Source organism: Ctenopharyngodon idella, chromosome 1 (genome assembly GCF_019924925.1).
Source record: "Ctenopharyngodon idella isolate HZGC_01 chromosome 1, HZGC01, whole genome shotgun sequence".
NCBI lineage: Eukaryota > Metazoa > Chordata > Actinopteri > Cypriniformes > Xenocyprididae > Ctenopharyngodon > Ctenopharyngodon idella.
The window spans coordinates 39995782-40022275 of NC_067220.1; the positions used below are offsets into that span (position 1 = coordinate 39995782).

Here is a 26494-nt window from a genome sequence, read left to right on the forward strand (position 1 = left end):
TTTCATTATATCACTATTTAACCCTGTGGTGCTATTGTTTGAAACTTGTTAAAGGTTTTGGCACTTGCTGTGTGAACACACACTCACACACACAAATCATGGACATGATCTGAAAAGGTTAAATAATCCTGAAAAAAATAGTAACACTTGTATTGTTGTATTGCGGAAATGAATGGGAAACGAATTTCATCTAGTGGAAACGTTTGGTACTGCGCACAAACAAAATCTTACTGAAAGCTCATTTTTTTAGATGTCAACCTTAAATTTGGATCACAATCTGTTGATTTTCTAATAGTATTAGAGTAAAACGTGTTTTGGGAAATATATATTTCATATAAAAAAAAATGAAAATACTATTTTTGTGCATTTTACATAACAATAAATAATTTTTTATTTTATTTTTTTTTTTAACTTTTTTAAACTTTAAAAAAAAGGACCAAACTTCAGTCTGTGCTCCAAAGCATTCAAGATTTACAACAGTTTAAGTTTGAAATTAAATTTTCAAGTCTATGCTCAAAAAGTGAATAAATAAATTATAACTACTGTATAAATATAATTCAGTACCATAAAATCCCCTAAAAATACGAAATATTAAATAAAAAACACTATCAAACTAAAATATAGTACATTCATTTTATTGAAATAATGAAAAAGGTCATTTTGACCACCACATGACCAGCCCAGAGGGTTAATGGCGTATTATGAGTGAGCTGTTTTGGTCAAGAACTTCATTAAAATCTGTTTCAACTTATTCTGTTAAAGAGATATTGATTTAGTCTGTTTAATATTTGCCTTTCCTTTCATTGGCTGTTCAAGTGTTGATACAGGAGTCTATTTTGAAACCAGGACTTAATATTCCTATAGCAGGAGAGCAAAAGTTCTGCTCATCCTTACTGTTCAAGCTTCCCAATTAAATTTACCTGTTTAAAAAACTCTACGGAAATATTATTTTTCTTTCCATTCAACCCATTTAACAAAAAGCTTTTAATGAAGTTGTGTCATTCTATATTTATTTCTTTTTTTGAAATTAAGCTTCGTGGATGGCTCATTATGTGCTGGGACTAATTTGATTGTTTCTGTCAGTTATTATGCAAACCTCTCATCATGACATTTTAAAAGCAGCATGTCTGAAAATGTCATTGACCTCTGTGGTCAGATCTCCAGCTGTTTAAATGATGAGACCGTTGTCTGCTAAAATATAAACATGACTCATTTAATCTGGTCTGAACATTCTGCTGCTTTGTGAGAGTTTGCCCAAGTTTGCCTACAATAAAACGCACATCCATTGCAATTAAAATATCAACAAACAAACATGGATATGTTTATCTCTAAACCACAAAACACATTCGGTACAGAGAGCTGATGAATGCAGAACAGTGTATGCTATGTAACCATAGGGTTTTTACGTCAATGATGTATTATAATCAAAGCAATAACGTGCTGCTGTTATTGATGCACCCGTCAGCTTTCATAAGCCAAATAACCCAATATTTATAATTTATAATTACAATTTATAACCCAAATTCATAAGCGAGTCGCACCCAGAACAAAATTTACAGCCGTGAGCGCTGACGCATACCGATGTCTCTATTATCTGCCAACTATTTAAGTCCTTCCATCAGGTACAGAGAGTTCAGGCCTGACAGTTTACAACTGATCTCAATTCACACAGTTACGATTTAAAGGAACAGTGCATCTAATAATGGTTTGGAACAACATGAGAATGAGTAAATAATGCCTTTTTAATATTGGGTGAACTGTTCCTTTAAGATCAAGCAGAAAACAAAAACGTCATCAATAATATGAAACGGTAAGGTGACATTTATTTTATTTTAGAGGCTAATTTTATTAGTCCACAGTACAAAATAAAGATCTGTCCTAGAATATCAATGTCCCTCCGTGACCGAATAATTTCCATACACACACACAAAAAAAAAAAAAAAAAAAAAGTAAACAGTCACTGAACAAAGGTGTTTTTTTAAAAAAAAGATTAGACTGAATGAAAAGACAAATGCAAATCAGAACCGAGGATCCACTGATAATGCCTCAGTTACAGTCCAGTATAATCTGCATTTCTCAGGAAACGAGTGTGAGCCAGGTCACTTTTTGGCATAAGTGATCTTCATCGCACACGTGGCTGTGATTCTGAATCCCTGTAGCGCGTCTTTTGCGACTCCGGCTTGAGTCTCGCTCTCAAACTCCACAAACGCAATGTCATGCTTTCCGGGGACCAGACGCACTTCTTTAAACCCAGGAAACCTGAAAAGATGAAACATGACAGGGAGCCGATGAGTGAACAATCAGAGGAGAAAATCTTGCTGAAAGAGCTATTTTTAGCTGTTTGACAATACATGATATATTTATGCATTTGCGATAACAGCTTAAACGAGTGATTCTTTTTTTTTTTTTTTTTCCCTCAAAGGGAAACATTGAGTAGATTTAAAGTGTTTAACAAAAGTGAAATGTTTTCCACTCTAAAAGAACACAAAAAATATTTGATGTTAAATTGCTCATATATTCTCAATATTAAAATTCTATATATGCACCAATATAACAACACATTGTAAAATATATTTTAAAAATATATTTTATTACTGAAACATTTAATTAGTTTTTCTTCGAATGTTTACTGTATTTAAAACTTACTGGTTGAATAACATGGAGAGCATCATCTCGTTGGTTTCCTCTGGGAGATTATTCAGGAACAGAATATAATTTGGTGGGTTGTCAGGGACCTAAAACAATATAAAATCATTTATCGTGCTGCATGCAATCATTGCAATCAGGTGTGAATATATAAAACAACTCATTTTTAGAAATATTAAAAGTGTGTAAATTGTGTGATATACCTGGACTGTGGCAGGTGGAGGAGGTTGTGTGTTTATAGTTCCCTGCAGGGAAAACGCAGAAGCAAAATTTGCTCAGTTGATCTGGTTTTCTTAGAATATACTTTTTTAACAGCAAAATTAGGTCAGTGTCTTTTTCTGATCACATGATGCATTTCAACTCACCGCTGGTTTCTTGTTGACATTGGCCGCCTGTTCCAGGGCTTTCTTTTTCTTCTCTTTCTTCTTTTCTTTATCTCCATATGTGCCTCTCATCTTAGCGATCAGGTCCGAGTCTGTTTTCGCATACTGGATTCGCTACAAGTACATGCAAAGGTTAGCAAATGTGAAATGTGTAAAGCATTTCTAATACTTTATAATGTGAACTGATGCATAATATGAATGACAACATCTGACAATTCCTATCTTTTATGAAATATTACAGTATTTGTTATAAATGATTTATCCATGCACATTTTTTTTTGTATTCATTTGCTCTCGTAATCTTTAATCAAAATAACTCCCCTCCCTCTTACAGTGACATCTCTTCTCTGATGGTGTGTTTACTGGCGTGAGGGCGGGACAACCTGTCACTCATGTGAGATCCACCAATAGCAAACCACAACCATCCAATCAATTATCATATGAACACTTCAGGCAGCTCCATAGACCACAATGCAACACGATTGTGATGTCAGAACAGAAACTCGCAGTCTTCGCACTTAATTTACACACACATTTTACACGATTCAAAAGGATGGAGGGAATAGTATTTTACAGATGTAAGTTAAGTTAGGTCAATAAAGCAGTTTAGAAGGGTTATACTGAGATAAAACCACACAATACTTGTAACCACATTAAATTCCAGTGATTAAGGGCTTAGGGCTTTTTATTTAAAACCATTGCAAGGGCTCCGCTAGTAGTGCGCACTTGTGCAACGTAATCAATGACGTACATCCAAGTCCAAGAAACGGAGGGAAAATAGGGTGGGAAGGCCATTAAAAAAAACCCTGGACTTAAACACAAATTAAGAAATTTTTCATAAAACCCAAGAGTTCTTTTGACTGAATAAAGTCATTTTTGTTGTTTTGTTTTTGCGCACAAAAAGTATTCTCGTCACTTTGTAAAATTAAGGTTGAACCACTGCAGTCACATTGACTATTTTAATGTCTTTTGTACCTTTCTGGGTCTTGACAGTGGTTGTTAAATTGCCGTCTATGAAGGAGTCAGAAAGCTCTTGGCTTTCATCAAAAATATATTAATTTGTGTTCTGAAGATGAACGAAGGTCTTAAAGGTGTGGAACGACATGAGGGTGAGTAATTAATGACCAAATTTTTCATTTTTGGGTGAACTAATCCTTTAACATTCCATTTCCTTTTTGATACCAGTAATTCTCTCTCTCTGACACAAGTAGCTCTTGCAGATAAAGGAAATAAAGGTGTAAAATATCAGCCTCTGGTTTCACAGACAAGGCTTAAGACCAGTCCCAGACAAAAATGCATGTTTCTAACTGAAAGCAAAGTGTAAACTTGCCATTGTTTTGTCTCAAGATGCACACCAGTAATGTCCCCCCCCCCAAGGAACATTTATAAAAGCTACTTAAATGTCCTAATTGAACTAAGGCCTAATCCTGGCTTAATCTGTTGGTGTGTTCAAGTAACTTTCGTCAGAGCAAGATGGCGGTGTACCTTCTCTTAATTATCTACACACAAATACAGCAAGGTTTTTACACTCTACTTCCAGAACATGAAGAACAAAGAATGTGCATGAGGTGTGTTTTGCTTTTTAACGTTTTTAATTAATTTATGATGCCACTCTTTACCATTATATATTGTTATATTACAATGCTATTATATTTCTGCTGGCAATTATCTTATTTTGTTGTAAATATAAAAGCCTGACAATGTCACTGCTAAATGCCTATAAATATTGTGCTATTCCTCCACGGTTCTCACTGACACACCCCCAACTCGTACAGATCGGGGGTTAAAGAAAATCCCGAGCTTCCCACTCATATTTACGACTTTGTGGTAGCGTTCATGTGCATTAAATTTGTTAATACGATCTTTTCGACATTACTTGAATCATAAGCCCTGTTTGTGAACGCACCTGCCATCGTAAACACAAATTCCCACCTCGTAAATACAAACTTCCCAGGAGGATTTAAATGCACCAATAGATTAAGCCAGGATTAGGCCTTAGTTCAATTAGGACATTTATAAATATTCCTTTAGGAAAAAAACATTACCGGTGTGCATCTTGAGACAAAACAATGACACCGACATATTTTAAAGTACCTCTGTAGTCAATCATTTTATCCCTGAAAACTCATCTTTGATCACCAATGAGATATTTAAAGTTTTTTTCATGTGAAAATTTTCTCCTTGTGCCTTAAAATAGCATTAATGTAACTCTACACCCTTGCTTCATTTAGTACATGTGGATCTATTAATATGCTAATTAGCCCCACCTCCACTCACACCAGCTCAGAGATCCACTCGGTCAACTTACTGAGGTAAACGCTGCACAATGGTATCGCTTTTTACAATATCGGACACAACGGTAATTAATATAAGCGTTTTGACTATGTTATTAAGCAGCTAATAATGTAACACGACTCCCTTGCTTCACAGCGGTCATAGTTCATGATATGCTAAAGCCCGCCGGCACATTGACGTGATTGGTTACAAGGTAGTTTGTGACGTCAGAAACAGCGATTTCAAACCACATTTTTGAAACTGTCTTTAGATCACTGCTGTTTTAAAGAGAAAATACTCAACAAAGGTGCTGACTTATGAATTTGCGTTTGAAAGAAGGTGTCTATCAGCGGACCGCCTGCTTTCAAACGCTCCGGTGTGTATCTGTGTAAGCCAGGGGTGTTCAATCCTGCTCCTGGAGGGCCACTGTCCTGCAAAGTTTAGCTCCAACCCCAATTAAACACACCTGAACCAGCTAATCATGGTCTTACTGGGCATAGAAACTTCCAGGCAGGTGTTTTGCGGCAAGCTGGAGCTAAACTCTGCAGGACAGTGGCCCTCCAGGACCAAGTTTGGACACCCCTGGTGTAAGTGCTCGGTGAAGAGCATCATTGATGTCTATTTTACATGTTTTTGAAGTGTTGATCATTGTAGCCAATCACAGACATATCTGATGAGCATGTGAACACAATGGCCAATCAGAGGCATTTACGAATCCGCTCAACAGCGCTCAAAGCGTCACATTTTTAAAACTTCAGTATTTACTTGGTGTCGAAGTTGATACTTTTGACAACACTATCCTTGGGTAATTATGATGATCTAATTATAACACACAAAAGTTAATCGTATCAGATACGTTAATGTCAAATGACTGCTTTGTAGTTCCTTGTGTGTCACTGACCATGGGCTTGTTGTAGAAGGGGAATCCCTGAAGCTGTCTGAGGGCATTGGTGGCTGCAGAAAGCTCTCTGAAGATCACAAACGCCTGACCCCTCATCCTCATGGTCTTCAGAGCAACGATGTCCATAATCTGGCCGAACTGGGAGAATAAGGCGTACAGCGATCTCTTCAACTCTGTTGAAAAGATCCGGGAGAAGAAAAAAAACAAACAAGTTTCACAAAACTGCAGATTCTGAGCTCAAACATAGTTTAATGATCAGAGAGGGAGACAAACACAACAAACATGTCAAAGCTGTTCCACTCAAAGCCACAATCGTCTTTTTTACCTTCTTTCTTGATCTTATCGTTAACATTGTTGATGTAGATGGTGTGATTCGGTCGTATGTCCATGATTAAAAATTTTCTCTGCAATAAAGGCACACAGAAAGAGATTGAATTCAACTAGCAGTATATATGAGCACCTACACAATATCAAAACGCACTTCTATTTAGTATTCCAACTAGTGTTAATAACACTAAGTGCCGATTTGCCAAATTATAAACGTAATATAAATAATTAAAAACTAATATAACAATAAAACGGAATGAATCGCCTCGAACTTACCACACTGCTTAGTTCAAGCGGAAACTGCTACTACGCTTTTTCTTTTCCTTTATTGTTGTGTAACAGTTGCGCCACCTGTTGTCGCGGAGTGATATAACATCTTCGCCAAAACCAAACACGGAGTACGTAATTTTACTAAAAACATTTATCCTGTCACCCAAGTTTGATAGCTTAGACTCCAAGTTTAAAAAACGTTTTTCAACCCTAAAATGTACAAATACTTTAAGATTTCTGACTGGTTGCTAGGCAGTTTTCAGTTAGATATTAATTATAATTAATAATCAATCACTAATAATGTTCATTCAAAGACTGTGGAATTTCATATCACCTATGGATAACTTTTTGAAAACGTTGAGACACATTCAAAAAAATAACACACATGAAAATATTTCACCTTTAATTTACACCCAGAAAATGAAAAAGAAACACATGACATTATAATACATTGAGCTGCTCAGGTCATTATTTGCAGGATTATGTAGTACGGTGTGTATTTTGTGACATGTCGACCGCTGCTCAGAGTGTGTTGACGCTCTGTAGTTTGCGCTCAGCGAAGAAGCGGTGTGTGTCTCGTGTGTGTGTGAGCTCGGGCGGCTTGCTGCGGCTGAAAAACGACAGCATGGAGGTGTTATTCTGACGAGCAGCTGCTTTTTCTCCATCTTCCTCATCATCATCCCTACAAAACAAACAAACAAACAAACAAACAAACAAACATTTAATATTGAATTCCAAGCAAAAATGCACAAGTGTATAACATATTCAAAGAGAAATATTTTTGTGTGTTGCACATTTTTGTATATAACATTATATTTCAGAGTGTAAGTGTAGCCGGTCTGAGTCTGTTGTGAATATGAAAGGCAGCGCCCTCTGCTGTCAGACTCACCAGTGAACAGCTACAGCTTTACTGTCCATGAGCGTCTGCGCTGTGCTCCAGCTGAACCTCACAAACTGAGGATAACCAAACACTGGGTCCAGATACTTCAGCAACCAGCTCTTTGTTTTAGGATCTAACACACACACACAATATCATAAAATATTTATTTTGAGCCAAGTATACACTAACTTTCAAAAGTTTAGTGTCAGTAATATGTTTTTGAAAGAAATTACGGTAATTATTAGAAATTATAACTTGTATTCAGCAAGGATGCATTAAATTAAAAAAAAGTGACATTAATAATGATAATAAAGATTTATATTTCAAATAAATGTCTGGAAAAAATGTATCACTGTTTCCACAAAAATATGAACTGTTTTCAACATTGATAAACAGAAATGTTTCTTGAGCAGCAAATCATCATATTAGAATGATTTCTGAAGGATCATGTGACACTGAAGACTGAAGTAATGATGCTGAAAACTCAGCTTTGATCCCAGGAATAAATTACATTATAAAATATATTCAAATAAACAATTTCAAATTGTAATAATATTTAACATTACTGTTTTTACTGTATTTATTGATCAAATAAATACAGCCTTGGTGAGCAGAAGAGATTTCTTTCAAAAACACAAAAAAATCTTTCCTGATAATTTACTCACCCCCCATGTCATCCAAGATGTTCATGTCTTTCTTTCTTCAGTTGAAAAGAAATGAAGGTTTTTGAGGAAAACATTCCAGGATTTTTCTCCATATAGTGGACTTCAACGGCTACCAACGGGTTGAAGGTCCAAACTGCAGTTTCAGTGCAGCTTCAAAGGGCTCTACATGATCCCAGACGAGGAATAAGGGTCTTATCTAGTGAAACGATCGGTCATTTTAAAAAAATAAAAATAATATACTTTTTAACCACAAATGCTCATCTTGCACTGCGAGACGAGGCGCCACGCATGATGTAATCATGTTGGAAAGGTCACGTGTGACAGACGGAAGTACCGATCCAGTGTTTACAAAAGCCGCTTTTCCACCATCGGGCCGAACGGTGGAGGCTGATAACGGCCGCTCTTTGGAATGTAATACAAAAGCGTCATTCGTTGCCTTGGTAATGCAACGGTTTACTTATGATATGAGATGTAATAACGAACCGTGCTGAGAATGGGCTTCCGCAATATAAGCCAGTTTGAAAACTTCTGGTGAGATAGTCATTTGCTGATGTGTTGAGCATCAGTAGTGTAATGCTTAGTTTATAATCAGAATATAGTCACTTAAATAGTCAGGCATAGCATTCATTTAGTTATTCAAGCGTAAGACAGCATAAAAAATAAATAAATAAAGACGTACCTCATTGCTCCCCCTCGCCTAAATTTAATTTGACCATCAGTTTTCAAACTTTCATATAAAAAAAAAAAAAGTCAAAAATTTTATATTTATTGTGCACTTTAGTTTGATTAATTGAATAAAATGTGTTTTTACAAGTGTGCTGAAATCATTGCGGTTGCGCTGCACTGACTGACAGCTGCTTTGATTATAAAGGGAAAGCGCGGTGCTCGCTTTCTGTGTAATTCATTCACAAAAAAAGTTTTTGTTTTTCATGAGATTTTGTGAGTACTTCACACTTGACAAAAAGTATTTTTAAACCTAGTTATTTAATCATGTTTAATATTTAGTCAAAAACAAAGTGAAAAACGATTAGAGGAAATGGCTGATATATGCGCAAATAAATGCTACTTTGCCGCCACCTGCTGGTTAAAGTGGTAATTATTGTCTTTTTTATTTTTAAATAAGTGTTTTCTATCAAATGTTGAATTTTCTACATTTTGAAATGTTCAGTTTTACAATGAGGACAATCTCAGAAGGATGAACAAGTAATGTTTGTGGTCATCACATTAAAAATAACATTTGAAGTGCTGGAAAAAAATGCGTGTGTGTTTCTAATTACAGACATGGCATTTCTTAAACAGTCCCATTAGCTTTGTCTTTCTTGCAATCAATAAAACCAGTTTATTGGCAAATTAGGTAAATGTGATAACTGCATTAAAATATGAATACAACATTAAAAAGTCAACTATTGATGGTTCTGTGTCGATGTACAGCGACTACAGAATGAACAGCTAACAGTTCACTGGAAATGCCCGAGCTGGCTTAACGACAACCAGGAAGTAACCGTGCATTATAGCCTATTCCGGGCCGAGTACGGTTTGTAATCGTGCCGTGCCGTACCAGGCTCCAGTTGAAACACAACTGGAACCGTTCCTTACCATTCTAAGAACCGTTCGTACCAACGGTGGAAAAGCAGCTAAAGTGAACGTGTGAGTCAAACGGCCTTTAGAGGAAAAAAGGTAAAACAAAGATGTTGGACAATTTTGAAGTTGGAGGAGAAAATGAGATGGAGTTTTTCACCCTACCGCTTCACCTTTCCAAAGTGATTACATAATGCGTGGTGCATCGCAGAGCAAGTGCGAGATGAGCATTTGTGGTTAAAAAGTATATAATGTTTATTAATTTTAGAAAATGGCCGATCGTTTCGCTAGACAAGACCCTGTATAGATCGTGTAGAGCCCTTTGAAGCTGCACTGAAACTACAATTTGGACCTTTAACCCGTTGGTAGCCGCTGAAGTCCACTATATGGAGAAAAATCCTGGAATGTTTTCCTCAAAAACCTTAATTTCTTTTCAGCTGAAGAAAGAAAGACATAAACATCTTGGATGACATGGGGGTGAGTAAATTATCAGGAAATTTGAATTCTGAAGTGAACTAATCCTTTAATTTTTTTTGGAAATGGAAAGATTCAGATGATATCTACTGACCATTAGGATACCCAGAGCCATAATCTGTGTCCACTTCACCCAAATCTTCTGCAAACTTCCAGGATTTGACAGCATGGTCTCTGGCCACCTGCAATGAGTAAAATGACAGTAAAAATTTAAAAAACAATGAGTATAAATCTTTCTTTCATTATTAGCAGAACTTTTTTTCGTCTAATAACTGATATTCCCCTCATATCATCCACCTCTGAAAGGCGTTTACCTTGGCACAGATGCTGGCAGCACTGACGATAGGGAAGAGCGAATCAGCTTTGGGACGAACGGTGAACTCCACTCCGGGGAACCGCTGGGAGAGCTTGTCCTGATACTTCTCTGCAGGACCCACGGTGTCTACAAACACCTGAGAGGTACGAAAGACACGTGGGAATGGGTTCATCACCATTTCTGCGGTCTATCACACAGCTGTTGATTTGTTCCAAGACAATAATACCTCTTTGAGCTGCACCCCACAGTCCAGCGCATACTGCACCAGACCAATAGCAGCGTCATGTGACAGAGCATTCAGATTGTATTTTGCTCTGGAAACAAAAGGGCCAACAGGTTAAAATGATTCTTCCGACTCTAATTACAAGCTTTAGTGTGACGTCATGTGTACCTTTGCAGCATGCTGGTGGAGATGGTGTTGGGCGAGAGGACCTGAAGGGCCCAGCCTACAAAACGTTTGGCCTGATTGAGCTTCAGAAACAGGTTCTCTCTCTCTGCCTCTGTCAGCGTCTTCGAGTCTAATTATACAACAAAAATACTGCTCAAATCTGAACTTCTGTCAAGACTGTAACATCAAACGTGTAAATGGATAAATAACTCGAACCAACCAGCCACTTTCAAATTCTTCAGGTCTTCTTTTCTCGATACGGGGCAGAAGCATATCCCATACACCATGGGTCCTGAAAAAGAGTATATCAAATATAAACTCCAATTTCAATCAAAAAATTGACCTTCTCCAAAGACGACGACACTCACCCAGGACGGGTCCCCTGCCCGCCTCATCGATGCCCAGGCAGCAGTCCTCTGTCTTACACACGTCCGGGATGGACGAGGACAAACGACAGCTCACGGAGTTATCTGCCTCAAAATCACTCAGATCCATGCCTGATCATTTAGTGGATAAAATATTAAAACATAAGTTTAACAGAATATATCACAATTAAGTGTGGCATGAATTTTAAACTTTGATTTAAATGAACGAATATCAATAATAATAATACAACTAATAATGAATAAATCAAATAAAAATAGATGGTTGAGAAAATTATTAAAATAAGTTTCAAGCTAACAACCAACTAAACTTAAGCTTTATACTTCCATCCTTTATTTTCTTGTCATTGTGTAAATAAGTTATGTCTAAACATATACAAACACCTCATTACAACACAAATATAATATTTCCCATGTAAGATACAGAAATAAAAAATGACCCACAACACGTTCCTCCCGCATCTGAATACTGAATTCGAGCAATATTGCGAGATAATACAAATAATTTACATTCAAAATACTACAAAAAATAAGTGTAGAGAACATGCTGTTTATTAATCCTTATTATATAACTAACTGGGTTTTTAAAATGCATAATTACACTGTGCTTACTCATTAAAGTGTGTGAAAATTGATGCACAAACAAACTTGCACGAACCTGTGTTTGTGTGCAGCGCGCCTCACCCGGAAATACAGAATTGGCGCGAGTCTGACAGGACAGCGTGACCTTTGACCGACAATATTGGATGGACAAAACGTATTTATTACTTCATACAAAAATACGACACACACGGAAACGTATTCAAAAATACATCTGATTTCTAAAAGTATGCAGCGAACGTGTTTAAATGTGTGCCTCCACATCTCGCTATCGCAGTGGTTTGTGGGAAATGGAGTTCAAAGAACGTTTGGCTATTTTTTTCCAGCGATTTCCCCTCCAAATCAATGTTTATTTGTATTCAAGTGAGTGCAAAAATGTATAACACAAAAACATAAACAGGGAGTGGAGCAGATGGCAGTTAATTGCGATAAATGTTCCATGATTAAGCAAGTATAATGTCAAGTTTTGATGTCAATATGGCAAAACGCATTATGCATATGCTTTTTTGTGCTATTTGTTCTCATGCTGTGGATGTAAAACGTAGCTAAAATAATGAATGCGCTTTTTATTTTCTGATATATGAGTAGACTATGGACAAGAACAAAAACAAACATGGCAACCATGTACATCTAAATGTATTGTTTTCTGAAATGTCCGAATCTGTAACCTATCATAAAACTAATGTGGCTTGAATTTGTAAAATACTTAAAGAGAAGGGAGGAGGAGGTGCACTGAAGCACATGGACCCTCCCTCTTTACGTGGACCCGACGCTCGCTCCCTACAACTTTTGCCGCAGGTCGCGCGGTTGTAACTTCCTGTGCTCGTGCATCAAGGGGAAAGTGAGGTTTCGCTTCCACGTCCAAAACAGGTGAGTTTTAATATCGCTGTTTCGCGGACAATCCTAACGTTTATGCACATGCACAAATGCTAAATGAATAGTTTTGCTGGTAATTACTGAACAAAAGAGCGCATGCAAAACGTCGGTACTGTTTTTCTCTTGCACTTTGTATGTTCATATTTTAACAGCAGCTTGAAATATCTTCATGCATTCGACCTTTAACGGGAGGCTTTACTGTGAATATTAGTTATTGCAGCTGTTATGAATCGCGCAATGCTACTTTTATGTAACATCACCCACCTGATTTGGCTTAGCTCGCGTGGCTAAGCAGCTAAATAGCTCTGAATATATTACTCGTTTTAATAGCGACTTTATTATGCATGCATCATATGCATTTCATCTCGTGTCACATTTCCAGTCACTATTATAAGTGAACAAACCTCTACGAATGATAACAAAGACTTTTATTAGCGACCCGTCTCGGCCTTTTCCGATTCATTTTATTCTTTCTCCTGGCAGTTTTCAGGGCAAAGTCTAAGGGGGTCGTTGACTCATTCATGTATTTTCTAGGGGTTGGTATTATCAGCTTTTTTGCAGAGATACCGAGCTGTCGGGCGCTATCAGAGCGTGCAGGGCCCAACGGAAGGCGTGTAGTCGACCTCTGAGCCAAGTTCACTTTATAAAACGCGCGTAAAGTTCATATGTTAAAGATAGAAATGACTTAATTGCTCATGCGTTTGATCTGTAGTTGAACTGAGATGACGAAAGGCGCGTTTAGACTGAACCACTTCTTGAATCACTTTCTTTGTTCGGAACAACTGACTGTCATGTGACCTGCAGTGTGTGATTTACTGAAAGGCTTTTGCATGCATTATGCATTGATATTTGGCTGTTCAAAGCCGAAAAGTTACTTATCTTGATTATTTGTGTTAGATTATAAGCTTAGTAACGTGTCCACGTAGAGTTTTAGAACTTAAAACGCTAATATAATTTATTTTTATAACTTTTAAAAAGCTTGCAGAATTTTGATAGCTTAAAGTCACCATGAAATCAAAATGGACAATTTTTTTTGTTATGGAATATTGTATTATTTATTGTGTTATTAAATGATTTATCTGTGCGCACATTCCACATAATATTTTTTTAATTCATATGCCCTCATAATCTCATAAACATCATCTCTTCTCTGATGATGTGTTTAATGGTATGAGGGCAGGACAACCTGTCACTCACATGAGATCCACCAATAGCAAACCACAAGAGATTATGAGGGCATAAATTTTATTTATTTATTTATTTTTAATTGTTCTTTTTAATTTTGTTTATTGCTGTATCTATTAGTTCCCTCTTGTCTGTAAAGCACTTTGAATTGCATTAATTTGTTTAGAAAAGTGTTATATAAATAAAATTTGCTTGCACAATGATTCAAATAAAGTCCCGCCTTCCATTTTTCTTCTTCCGTTTCACTCGGATATGTCACAAAAGGGTAGAGCTGCAGATTAATCGTTAAAAGATCGCCATCTCGATTCAAACACCCACGTGATCTAATTCCTAAATGAAAATGATTCGCCTGTATCTATTAAACCTTTGACAAAATCAAACCGGAACATTCAAATCTGTGTTGGTGCTGCCGCTAAGCTAGAGAGAGTCTTTTCAATCGCACAGTATCATTATTTCTGTGTCAAAAATCACAGAAGTACTGGGATAAAAGTTTATAGCTTAAATATAAACACTGATGTCGGTAGCGATAAAAACCTTAGAATAACACAAGACGCGTCACTCGTATTGTTTTGAATGGGAGAAAGTGCAACGCGCAATATGGCGGAATAAGTCCCGCCTTCTAAATAAGAGCCAATCGCCTATTGGTAAAGTCATCGTGTCACTGCAGCGGCCGTTAGAAGCTCCGGTTCCTATAGAAACAGTCAGACTCGCGCCTCCGAAATGAGAGACAAGAGACGCGCATTAGCTTGATCCAGCCTGAAAAATACTTTTTTTTTATTTTTTATTTTTTTGTCATGATTCCAGTGTTTACAAACACAATTTATGAGACAGTTGTTGTCAGATTTCATTGGTGATTTCAAATATGAAATTTAATCGAAAGCTTTGCAAACAGATTTGGAGAATTTGATGTTTCCCCATTCAAAGAGATAGGAGCTGCACTTGGATGCCCGAGAGGCGTTTCGACTATGGCCACCGAGTGAAATGACTTGTCTTAAAGGGACTTTGGTAGCGATCAAAATGGAGTAATGCTGTGTCCCAATTCGCCTACTTATACTACGCCCTAAAAGTATGTACTGTTTTTGTGAAGAAAGGGTACATACTTTTGAGTGTTTAGCAGAAGCGTATACAATCTTTGGGACCTACTACTTCATCATAATTTCGTCTTTAACGGACATTCTGTTGCTTAGTTACGCAACCTGTAACCGTTTAAACTGCCCTGTCAATCATCTTGTCACAGTTAAAATCCTCCACATAAAATTTAATTTAATTTCCTACAGTTTCGGAGAGAAATGTAGTTGCACGTTGATCTGCCAGTTGTGGGTCTTTCATGTGGAGAACTCTCCTTATCTTTTAATGATGCATTTGAAAGTTAATGACCAAACGCATCGTTCAAAGTTCACAATGCTGTTGCAGATGAAATATAACGTGGATAACATTTAATTTTTTTTTATTTTTTATTTTTATCAGGTTACATACTGATTATTAATCACTCAAACCCCTTTATCTTAACCGCTCTGCTTAACCGTCAGTCTCGCACATCCGTCATGTTTGTAGTTTTTTAACACTTTTTATTCGTATTTGTAGTTCTAATCAAATCCTCATCCACAGCGCAATGGGTTGTGGGCAATATTAGCCGTTAGAAGTGTGCACAGATCTGCACTTCGGATTCTAACCGGAAAAAGTAGACCATCCGGGTATCTTTGGAATACTCATTTCAACATACTACAATTTGGGACACACTAATTCTATTTTTGAACACTATTTAGGACGGATAGTATGCGAATTGGGACGCAGCGTAAATCACCTTTTGAAATTAACACGGCCACTAGGTGGCGACAGTGACTGTTAAAAAAATGTTTTTGTTATTGAATCATTCATCCATGCGATTCATTCAAAAAAAAAAAAAAAAAACACTGAACAAATCATGATTTTCAATTTATCCAGAATCGTACAGCTCTAGAACAGGGAAGAAAGATTATTGCAACTTTTGACTTTAATGCTCAGCCTGTCCATTTTTATTTAATGTTGCAAAAAATTGTATTAGAAACATGTTTTTTATATGCGTCAATATTTTAGAAGTTTTTAGCTTGTAACAAAAAGTGGGATAGTAGTAGCAACAATATTAATAATAATTTTAGTGATCAAAGCCTAAAGCAGCAGTGCCATAAAGTTCTTCTGGATTTTTTTCTTATCACTAGTGACAGCCAGTCTTTATCATGTCTGCTGGAAACGCTAAGATCGGTCAGCCTGCTCCTCAGTTCAAGGCCACAGCTGTGGTAGATGGACAGTTTAAAGACGTTCAGCTCTCTGACTACAGAGGTGAGCATCAAACGCTTCACACTTGCCGTTTTGTAGATTAGAATGAGAATTTAAATGTCATTTTAAACTACTTATGCTTTCTATTTGATCATGATATGAGCCATTCTAATTGAACTCTATTTTCACTCTGTTCGCTGTCAGGTCTAACCTGTTTGTCACTTCATTCTCATTCCTTCTCTAGGGAAATATGTCGTGTTGTTCTTCTACCCGCTTGATTTCACCTTCGTGTGTCCTACTGAGATCATCGCGTTCAGCGAACGGGCTGCCGAGTTCCGTAAAATCGGCTGTGAGGTCATCGCTGCCTCCACCGACTCTCACTTCAGCCATCTGGCATGGTGAGGATTCCTACATCTTCCACATCCGAGGGGCTTAATGTCACTTCAGAGCAAATACATACATGCATATCAAGAAAAATGTATATTGAATATCGATAAAATGGTGTAAAAATATCAAGCGTTTTTATTTAGTTAGCGGTGATTTTGTTTTGAGTATATTTGAAACGAACATAATTAATTTATTATAGATCAATAGCACCATTTGCCCTGCACTGTACTTTAGATTTCACCGTTGAGTTTTCTCATGCTGGTGAACGTGCTTCTTCGCGGGCTTTCTATGGCTTCACCCAGTTAGTGGTTATCTAATGTTCTTCTAACCAGCCTGTCATTGATAAGAGCTGCTATAGTGTAGAGAGGCGCAGATAAAGGAAGGGTGTAGCGCTTTATTAGTTCTAGAAACTGCCATTTTCGTCTTGACCTTTTTATCGAGAGCATTATTCTTTACGACAATTTAAATAATTAAAATCTATTATTATTATTTTATTTTTTTTAGACTGTTTTTTAGACTGTTCTAAACTCTCTCTCTCTCTCTCTCTCTCTCTCTCTCTCTATGGCTTTAAAAAAAACAGACTTTTCTGAAATATCATTTATTATTGAGCTTATTGCTAAAAAAATTGTGGACCGACTTGGATGTTTAAAAAATAGGGGAGGGTGGTATGAACAAAATTATATTATGTAGGGACAGCAAGTTTTTTTGTGCCCCCAATCCGAGAGATTTTAACAGGGTTCTTACGCATCCTGGAAAACCTGGAAGTTCTGGAAAAAATATGAAACATTTTCCAGTCCTGGAAAACATGGTAAATGAGAGAAAACATGCATTTTCCTGGAAAAAAATTTCCAGGACAATCAGGTTTCTTTCTTTGTTTCATTGAAGAACAAACAGTTTACAAATGGTCCCAAACAATTAACGCTATTAGGAGAATGTTTCTCAACACACAGCAGGGTTTTGTTTCTGAAGGAATCTGTGTTTTTGAACAAATTGTTCAAGAAAGTGATTCAATTACCCATTCATACAGACTTTCATTTGCTTCGTTCGTTAATTAATAAACGCTTTGAATGAATCATTTGAAAGAATGACTCCATTGACTCACTCGTTAAGACCCTTATTTGCTGCCACCTACTGGCAGTAATTTTAAAAGTATCTATCCTTTTTTACTATTCAATATTGTAATTATTTTAAAACATTAAACTCATAGCATAATTTATGCAATCGTGATATCTTGTTTGTTTACTTATGATTGTTTAGATCATTTTATTAAATGGTTTGAATATAATATGAATTATGAACGTTATAACATAATTTAAGATTAATATAGAAAGTGTGCTTTCCCAAAAAAAAGACTCGAGTACAACTGAATACTGTCAATAATATATAGTAAATTAAAACAAAATTAAAACATAAACTATATGTTTTTAAAGACTTCTGGAATATATTACTATAGGCTGTAAATCTGTGCTTGTAGTCTTTTATTCCCGTCATAATGAAATTTGAAATGTCCTGGAAAACTCCTGGAAAATGATGTCTGAAAAAGAGTGGGAACCCTGTTTAAAGTATTTTAAGTACTGAAGTATTTTATTCATGCTGAATGTAGGCTCAAAGATGAACTAGTCCTCAACACCTAAGTGTCATGCCAGTGAAAATAAGAAACAGTTGATATGTGAGGAGAGCAATCACGTTTATTTTCTAAAATCAAAATAAAACTAAACACCTCAAAATTGCAATAAATCAAGGTCGACACAACAGCCTCAAGTCTCAGTTGAGCTCAAGTGCACAGAAAGGACATAAGTAAACCAATATCCTTCAAAAAGGTCTCGTCAATATAGTGGATAAAATAATGTTAAGTAAAATTAACTAGTCAAAGTCTACTTGCACTGGATGACCTCATCTCATAAATCAGACAACTGCGATTCAGCAACTATCTGCTAATGCACTCGTATTCATGTAAAGTAGCCTTATTGACAAGTTTGGGTGAGTAATGGCAAAATGCACAAGATGTAGAACCTTCAATGCCCTTAGATGGCGACATCGCTTCTTTATAGCAGAAACAAACTACTGCAGAAAAAGTTAGGTGCCTTGCAAAATGTAATGTGTAATCGCATTACTCATTTCATATGTATTGTAGGCAAGTAGAGAGTAAAAGTTGCTCATTTGTTTTGATAAAAATATAAATATAAGTACAGTAACTAATTTACTCAAACTCTTTACGCTACTGATATATATATCCATCCATCCACTGGATTACAGATCAATAGACATTACCACATGGTTATTTTATATTTAAACTATTTACTTTACTATATTTTTTTATATATATATATATATATATATATATATATATATATATATATATATATATATATATATATATATATATATATATAAAAAAAGTAAAGTAAATAGTTTAAATATAAAATAACCATGTGGTAATGTCTATTGATCTGTAATCCAGTGGATTAAACACGTTATAAATCAAATCTCATTCCTGTTGTGACATGACCCTTGGCTTGTTCCTGATAGGATCAACACACCCAGGAAACAGGGTGGACTCGGCTCCATGAACATCCCGCTGGTGGCTGACCTGACTCAGTCCATCTCCCGAGATTACGGCGTTCTGAAAGAGGAGGAGGGCATCGCTTACAGGTCTGTGATGTCGTGCTAATGTTTGCACGCATTCAGTTGAACTACACCTTCTTTCCTCTCTCACTGATTACCGCAGGAGATAACGATCAAGTGTGCTTGATAACATACACGTGTACTGCAGTGTGGGCACGATACAGAAACCCCACACCAACAACCCCCTGCCTCCCCCCCAAAAAAAGAACATAAATGCTAAACCGCTTTTATTGCACCTTGGAATTTTATATAATGCGTTCAGCTGTTGATTTTAAAAACAAATTCTGGGTTTAAAGTTAAGTTCAACTAGCAGCATATGACAGTGTTCATTACCATTCACCAATTATTTTTACCCATCACTCAATTAAAAAACAAACAAATGTTTTATTCTGTAAATATATTATGTTTATTATATTGCAGTATACAGTAGTATACACTACTGTTCAGAATTTTGGGATCAGTAAGATATATATTTTTTTTTTGTTTTTGAAAGAGGTCTCTTAGGCTCACCAAGGCTGCATTTATTTGATCAAAAATGCAGTAAAAACAGTAATATTGTGAAATATTATTACAGTTTAAAATAACTGTTTTTCTGTTTGAATGTGTTGTAAAATGTAATTTATTCCTGTGATCAAAGCTGAGTTTTCAGTATCATTACTCCAGTCTTCAGTGTCACATGATCCTTAAGAAATCATTCTAATATGATGATTTGATGCTCAAGAAACTTTTCTGATTATTATCAATGTTGAAAACGGCTGTGTAATATTTTTGTGGAAAAAAAATTAGGTTTTTTTTTTTGTTTTTGATGAATAGAAAGTTCAAAAGAACAGCATTTATTTGAAATAAATCTTTTATAACATTATAAATGTTTTTACTTTTGATCAAGTTAATTCATCCTTGATGAATAAGTGTTAATTCCTTTTAAAATATATCATACTGAGCCCCAATTTTTTTTCTGTAAAGATATCAACAAAAAATATCCTTTTTGAAGTAAGGTGGGAATACTGTCTGGTTTTTTTTTTTTTTTATGTATTTCTTTAAAAGCAGCCTCACACAAGACATGCGGAGAAAAAAATATGTATATTGTGGCCACAAATTAACAATTTGTTCCCATGACTTACTAATACTGTCAGCTTGTTTTACTAATTCACTCTTTTTTGAGTTTAATTCGTAATTACGAAATGAGGGACCTATTGAAATTCTGTACTAATCATCAACGTTATGCAACAAATGCTTAGTGCTTAACTTGAATTGCACCTGAAACATTCCTATAATGTTGAAAACTAGTTTAACAGTCATCATACAGATTTTATTGTAAACAGATTGCTGAACAAGCAGTAAGTTTTCTCCTCTCGTCCTGCTCCACAGAGGTCTGTTTGTGATTGATGATAAAGGCATCTTGAGGCAGATCACCATCAATGACCTGCCTGTGGGACGCTCGGTGGACGAGACTCTGAGACTGGTGCAGGCCTTCCAGCACACTGACAAATATGGAGAAGGTGGGTGAAGACGGGTGCTCTTTCTCAGTGTCCTGTTTACGCCTTGAATGCCTCTTGACTGAACAGCATGTAGTCAGAGACATGTGACCACACTGAACTTGTAATGTAAACACAAAGTCATCCTGATGCCAACAAAGAACAGTTTACTCGAATAACACATCTTTGGTGCGATTGATATCTACACACATTTTACTCAAAACGTCAAGTGTATTTGAGAGCAAGAGTGTGGCAAGTTTTTTTTTTTGCTTTATCATCATGCAGTAACACATTGACTGAAGTGATGGATGTAGCAGTGAAATCTGATCACAAGTGATCTCAGGATACGTAATAAGAGTGTCAGTCTATATGCAGAGGTGTTAGGTTACTGAGTCACATTACAGTTAAGGTTCAATTCAGGATACATAACACACACATACACATGATAACAGTATCTGTTACATGCTGTTGATTTATAATAACATGTCTGTCTGTTCTCCATAGTTTGTCCTGCTGGATGGAAACCAGGAAGCGACACTATTGTCCCAGATGTGCAGAAGAGCAAGGAGTTCTTCTCCAAGCAGTAACAGTCCTGTCGTATTTAGATTTTACTCCCATTCAGTGGGGTGTTAGTGCACTTAAATTTAGCCTGAGATTTCTTGAGAAGTTGTCTTAGCCGACGTAACAAACTCTTTAGTGTTTAAATGCACTTGATAGACAGATTTCTTTTCCTTTCCACTGTCCGAAGAAGCTGTTCCAGTCAGTATCTCACATGCACTGAAATGCCTGTAGTTCGTTTGCAGTTCTAGTTAATCTGCATTACATATTTGGTACTCATTTGATTCATTTTGAATTGCCTCAAGTTGTTTAACATTCTGGTGTTTATTGGTATCTCTGTCAAAATAAACAGGCTGTTATTGCGTAACATTGCAGTTGTCTTGTTTTACTAATATAAGCTGTTGGTATGTTCCAGGTTCATTACAAGCTAATAATAGTTCACCCACCCAGAAAAGTATTCCCAACTCAATAAGGAAGATGTAAACCACTTCATGGGTTTTCACTCAATATGAACAATCTCTGGTTGTAAATCTTCCAAACACTGGCCCAGTTTACTTGCTATATAAGCGTTCTAGTGTAATCAAATAATAAAAAAAAATAAATAAATTAAAAAAAAAACTGGATGAGTAAAACTTGTTTTTGGTGGAGTTTGAAATGAATTGAACTGGAACATGTCTTAAGTTGGGACAAATCAGACCGGTAGATGGCAGTGTTTCATTGCATTTGGGAGAACTAGTCTACTGTAAGGAGCAACTTGTTGCCCAGTATGAATTGCCACATAACTGCAATAGTAAAGTGAGAATAATTTTACTACATAATTTACTTCAAGGTGGCTTTTAATGTATATTCAGGTGGAAATCTAAATCGGGGGGTTTCAAGCTGGGGTCTGGGGCTGAGTGTTAGAAGGGTCCATGGAAAAGTTTAGGAAAAAACTTAATGTAGCATAACAGAAACGAAGTATTTTCCAAATAATGTTTTCTACGTTTATAATGGCCTATACATTTTTTTTTTTTTTATAGTGTAAATTAGGTCTTTAAACATGAAACTATATAGCTGTATATCGCTTTAAATGTTAGAATTGGGATCCCTCGCATGAGGATGATAATATTTAGGGGTCAGTGGTATCTAAAAGATTGTGTTTGCTCAAACAGATGTGATTTGTAGATTGTGTGGTCAAGTGCTGCTGGTAATGTAAACGTCATCTGATAGTGGCAATCTTCTGACGATAAAACACACCCAAAGCAACAATAAAGCGAAGGCTACAGGAAATCAAAGTGTAGAGGGAACACTTCACACTGAATTTTAAACATTTGTTGACGTTTCTGATCTGGAACTATAACTAACCCTAACTATAAGTAGTGATTTGGTTGGTCTCGCTGAATCATCAGCATTAAATATGTTCTTTTTTCTGCTTTTATTTTATTTAAATTAGACCAGTGTTCAACACATGGTGTTATTTTCTATGTAATCAAATTAGTATAAACAAGATTGATTAATATTAATGTGATCATGAATCATTTCATGAAATGATTTTTTTTTTCATAGCCTACTGAAGAGGTGGTTATGAAAGTAAATCTCTTCAATTTTAAACATTAAATCACAAATAATGTGCTAAGAAATATCATTGCCAAATGTATAAATGTAATGTTGAGCTACAGTATGACTTTAAAAAGTTTTACAGTTCATTACTATGACTTTTGCTCAAGGTCATGACAATACAAGGTCATTTATTAGCAAGAGAGTGTAATGCTGATATGTCTATAAATATCTTGTTTTCAAAATAATGTGATGTTTTCAAACTATATAAAGGCAACTGCTGATGCAAGTCTTTTCAATAAAACAAAATACTGGCTTTTATTCATAGATTTGAATCAAGATGTTATTTGGGTTAAAATGTCAGTTTTGTTGATTTAATCTCTGTTTAATATAGTCACTGTCTGCCAAAGTAGAATTTGCTGTTTACATTATGCAGGACGTATAGAAATGGTGAATCTGAATGGTGTAATTAATGAAAGCCTTAAGTGTTGTATTTTGGGCCTGACTAAAATGAAGAAAATCTACCACTTTTGAAAGAATAAAGGATGTTACAAAACATAGCATATGCCTTGGAAGGTGCGTGGGTACGTGGTTTTAGTAGTGGACAGTTAGATCAATCTACCGGTATATTTTCCGGTATTCACTGGAAAAGTGTCACTTCTCGTTTACAAGTCTAGCTCTTATTTATACTGCGATCTGTTTTTCTATTTTTGTGCTTGCGACGGCTCCATTTTTTGCAAAGTACCTGGAAAAAGCCCGTGCTCATATTTTTATCTCTAGTTTTCGCTGAAACTGTTTTGGGAAGGTTTCTGCGCGCGGGGAAAATCCCGAGTTGCTAAATTTTCTCTCATTCACACGCGCTTCATTCATTCGAACGTCAGACATGAAAGCGCGCGGACTTCCTGACCGGTAGCGTGGGCGGGGGTTCCCGCAAGTCTACCCTTAGTGACGTACATGCACCAAAACAGCCCATATATGGGCTTTACGTCAGCAGGAAAAAGAAGCCAACGTGGGCACGTAAATTTTAAAGCCGCAGACTTCAGAATGAACCATTCGTTTTCTTTCTGTGCTTGAAATGAACAACCCAAACAGTAGAGTTATTTTCAACATTTTTACTTAAATATAAAAAACAAAATATAAACAAAACAAACAGAAACACATGTAAAGGTCTGGATCAACCTGACTCACAATATCAATAACTTACTGGAATGTTTTCATAGGGCAGCACTTAACAACAAAACCAAAGTTACTCAGGTTCAAGTGCTTTCATTGTCCAGTTGGAAGTACCTTGTCGCTCAAGATGCTTTCGAAGACAATTATTATAACACTATAGTTTTCTACAAGAAAACACTTAAGAAATATACAACGCTCGTACTCAGTGCTGCAATTGCATTTGCATCAAAACACACAAACATGGTCTGCTCTTCCAGTGTTTCCCATTTGTCATTGTCCGTGTGATCGCAGTTCGTTTTAAAACGACTTGATCTTCGGCGTTAACATCAGCTGGCAGCCGCTGCTCACGTGGGTCATGACCTTCTGCTTGAGCTGGGCCACTTGCTCCCTCAGCAGGGAGGCGGTGCTGGACAGTCCGGCGTTATCCGACTTTAGGATTTTCACTTTGTCCTCCAGCCTGGAGATGCGCTCCAGCTTCCGTCGCCGGCACTTGGTGGCCGCCAGCCGGTTCCTGAGCCTCTTGCGCTCCGCTTTGATGCGCTCCTGGTCCTCCATGTCGATCGGGGACATGGGAGGAGAGCCGTCGCTGCTCTGCAGGTCGGGGACGGTCTGTGGCTCCTCTTTGAGCGAAACGAGTCGCTGCGGATGGAGCGAGTGCTGAAAGTGATGAGGGTGCGTCGTGGCTTGGTGGTGGTGATGGTACTGTTGGTGGTGGTGGTGAGGCAGGTAGCTGATGGTGGCTGTCGGGTAGTTGTTTGCAGGCGTGAGGTTAGTGTTGGGATTGCAGCTGTTTAGAGTGGTGTACACGGGGGTCTCCGGCTGCAGGGAGGCGCCGAAGACGGACGAAGCCGCCGAGCAGGACGACAGTCCGCCGGCCCCGATGGACACGTTCGGCGGGGGCATTTGGTTCATTTTGTGGAGCTCGTCCAGCGCCTTTACGAAGCCGTCTGCGAAGCCCTCCTGCTCCTCTGTGATGCTCCGGGTGTACAGATACTGCCCCGGGGTGGGTGATGTGATGACACCGTTACCGTTCTGGATGATGAGTCTCTCCAGCTCCGGAGAGGCGAGTTTCAGCGAGCCCACGTCTGCGGTCGCCGCCGTGTAGAAGTCGCTTTCGGAGCGGAGGGACTTGAGGTTTCGGTAAGGTTCGGTGAAGCCCACGCTCATGTTCTGCTTTAGGAGCTTGTAGTCGTGCAGGGCAGCGTCTGGGTGACCATAAGCAGAAAGAAACGAGTCGTCATGATAAAACGGTTGCTCCATTTTTGTTGACATGAGAACAGAAAATACGTTGGACGTTTTGAGTTGACTGTACACTTTAATGTCCGCAAATCTTGTTCTGTCCGTAATATTACATGAGGCAAAAAATGATGTCAAAGAGAAAAGAAACTTCCAAAATAGTTTGAACAACTTTACTGTACCAAGTCGACAGGTGTTTTCCCTTGACAGCTGATGTCCAAAAAGTGCTTTTTCGCTGTTCCCGGACAGTTATTTACAAACAGCCGCACGCTGTATCTTCTGGCTCTGCGCGTACTCGATCTCATGAGAAGTGCGCCTTGAAGCCTTTTATACTCGACGTTTTGAGGGTGTGGCTAGGAAAATGACTGCCGCTGATTGGATGAGAGTTCGTTCCGCTCCTCGAGCTGTCAGATGGGCGATGACGTAGATGCCAGGAACCGCTGAGATTGAAAACAACGCTGGAGGCGAGAGTGCAAAAACTGAAGGGAGACTGCGCTCCTATTTTTGTTTCCACAAACAAGACGCAAAAACTGGCCGCAATGGTTGCATAGGCACTTTTAAGAAAAAATCCCATGGCCAACAAAACAGAAACACTGTTGTAGACCTGGGAAAAAAATAAAATAAACAGCTCTAAGACGGCTTAAGAATCTTAAAGACTATATAAGCATTAAATAAACAAGTTTTTTTTTTTTAACCCAATTGGTTTCAACCCAATATTATTTTCTTAGGAGATCTTAAAATGTCTTTAGAAGCCGTTCTTTTACATACAACAAGTGGAAATTATTTTAAATGTCAAGCTCTAAATATATTCCTTTAATTTAGGTGGCACAACTAAACTGGCCATTTAAGTAAATAGAGGATCTTAAGATTTTAACCAAGATGAATGTGTCAGGGCTACCACATCATCCCCGGCCCTTGTGAAAAGTCAAGAGGGGCCCACTAAACTTATAGGAAAAGCTATATGAGTAATATATAATAAGGCTGCCTGAGTAATTCAGATAATATATAATTCAAGTGTATTTGAGGGCTTATTGACCATATGTATTTGAGTAATTTTACTTACTGAGTCATATAGGCTAACACACAAAACATGAGTAATAAT

The 26494-nt window shown here is 37.1% G+C and overlaps 4 protein-coding genes across 5 annotated transcripts; 1 reads left to right on the plus strand and 3 right to left on the minus strand.

Annotated features, from left to right (window-relative positions):
* Positions 1 to 1723: 1723 nt before the first annotated feature.
* Positions 1724 to 6893, minus strand: snrpb2 (small nuclear ribonucleoprotein polypeptide B2). The gene is made up of 7 exons (XM_051888608.1): positions 6808 to 6893; positions 6530 to 6608; positions 6205 to 6377; positions 3012 to 3143; positions 2850 to 2891; positions 2647 to 2735; positions 1724 to 2259 (listed from the first exon to the last, which is right to left on the minus strand). Exons 2-7 carry the CDS (start codon positions 6591 to 6593, stop codon positions 2100 to 2102), a joined length of 660 nt encoding a protein of 219 aa, XP_051744568.1. The 5' UTR covers positions 6594 to 6608; positions 6808 to 6893; the 3' UTR covers positions 1724 to 2099.
* A 294-nt stretch (positions 6894 to 7187) lies between these two features.
* Positions 7188 to 12308, minus strand: rnaseh2a (ribonuclease H2, subunit A). 2 transcript variants are annotated; one of them, XM_051888600.1, is made up of 9 exons: positions 12144 to 12308; positions 11471 to 11599; positions 11323 to 11394; positions 11106 to 11232; positions 10941 to 11028; positions 10713 to 10850; positions 10493 to 10580; positions 7691 to 7814; positions 7188 to 7483 (listed from the first exon to the last, which is right to left on the minus strand). In XM_051888600.1, the coding sequence occupies exons 2-9, from the start codon at positions 11595 to 11597 to the stop codon at positions 7324 to 7326; spliced, it is 924 nt and encodes a 307-aa protein (XP_051744560.1). In that variant the 5' UTR covers positions 11598 to 11599; positions 12144 to 12308; the 3' UTR covers positions 7188 to 7323. The 2 variants fall into 2 exon arrangements, with proteins under 2 accessions (XP_051744560.1, XP_051744550.1); XM_051888590.1 differs by having other exon boundaries at positions 12098 to 12202.
* Positions 12309 to 12788: 480 nt separating this feature from the next.
* On the plus strand, positions 12789 to 21814 carry prdx2 (peroxiredoxin 2). The gene is made up of 6 exons (XM_051888621.1): positions 12789 to 12955; positions 16345 to 16465; positions 16647 to 16800; positions 19319 to 19441; positions 20783 to 20913; positions 21394 to 21814. Exons 2-6 carry the CDS (start codon positions 16363 to 16365, stop codon positions 21474 to 21476), a joined length of 594 nt encoding a protein of 197 aa, XP_051744581.1. The 5' UTR covers positions 12789 to 12955; positions 16345 to 16362; the 3' UTR covers positions 21477 to 21814.
* A 2266-nt stretch (positions 21815 to 24080) lies between these two features.
* junba (JunB proto-oncogene, AP-1 transcription factor subunit a) lies at positions 24081 to 25723 on the minus strand. The gene is made up of 2 exons (XM_051888580.1): positions 25575 to 25723; positions 24081 to 25361 (listed from the first exon to the last, which is right to left on the minus strand). The coding sequence occupies exon 2, from the start codon at positions 25321 to 25323 to the stop codon at positions 24454 to 24456; it is 870 nt and encodes a 289-aa protein (XP_051744540.1). The 5' UTR covers positions 25324 to 25361; positions 25575 to 25723; the 3' UTR covers positions 24081 to 24453.
* Positions 25724 to 26494: the final 771 nt, after the last annotated feature.

What these genes read in the sequence shown, in the direction of transcription:
- rnaseh2a (XM_051888590.1), bottom strand. An exon ending in GGGCAGGGGACCCGTCCTGG is followed by an intron (nt 11,395 to 11,470) that starts GTGAGTGTCGTC and finishes ACTCTTTTTCAG; the next exon opens with GACCCATGGTGTATGGGATA. An exon ending in GAAGAATTTGAAAGTGGCTG is followed by an intron (nt 11,233 to 11,322) that starts GTTGGTTCGAGT and finishes TTGTATAATTAG; the next exon opens with ACTCGAAGACGCTGACAGAG.
- snrpb2 (XM_051888608.1), bottom strand. Translation starts at nt 6,593, where the DNA reads ATGGACATACGACCGAATCACACCATCTACATCAACAATGTTAACGAT. An exon ending in CGATAAGATCAAGAAAGAAG is followed by an intron (nt 6,378 to 6,529) that starts GTAAAAAAGACG and finishes TCTTTTCAACAG; the next exon opens with AGTTGAAGAGATCGCTGTAC. An exon ending in CTCCACCTGCCACAGTCCAG is followed by an intron (nt 2,736 to 2,849) that starts GTATATCACACA and finishes ATATTGTTTTAG; the next exon opens with GTCCCTGACAACCCACCAAA.
- junba (XM_051888580.1), bottom strand. Translation starts at nt 25,323, where the DNA reads ATGAGCGTGGGCTTCACCGAACCTTACCGAAACCTCAAGTCCCTCCGC.
- prdx2 (XM_051888621.1), top strand. Translation starts at nt 16,363, where the DNA reads ATGTCTGCTGGAAACGCTAAGATCGGTCAGCCTGCTCCTCAGTTCAAG. An exon ending in TCAGCTCTCTGACTACAGAG is followed by an intron (nt 16,466 to 16,646) that starts GTGAGCATCAAA and finishes TTCCTTCTCTAG; the next exon opens with GGAAATATGTCGTGTTGTTC. An exon ending in CACTGACAAATATGGAGAAG is followed by an intron (nt 20,914 to 21,393) that starts GTGGGTGAAGAC and finishes TGTTCTCCATAG; the next exon opens with TTTGTCCTGCTGGATGGAAA.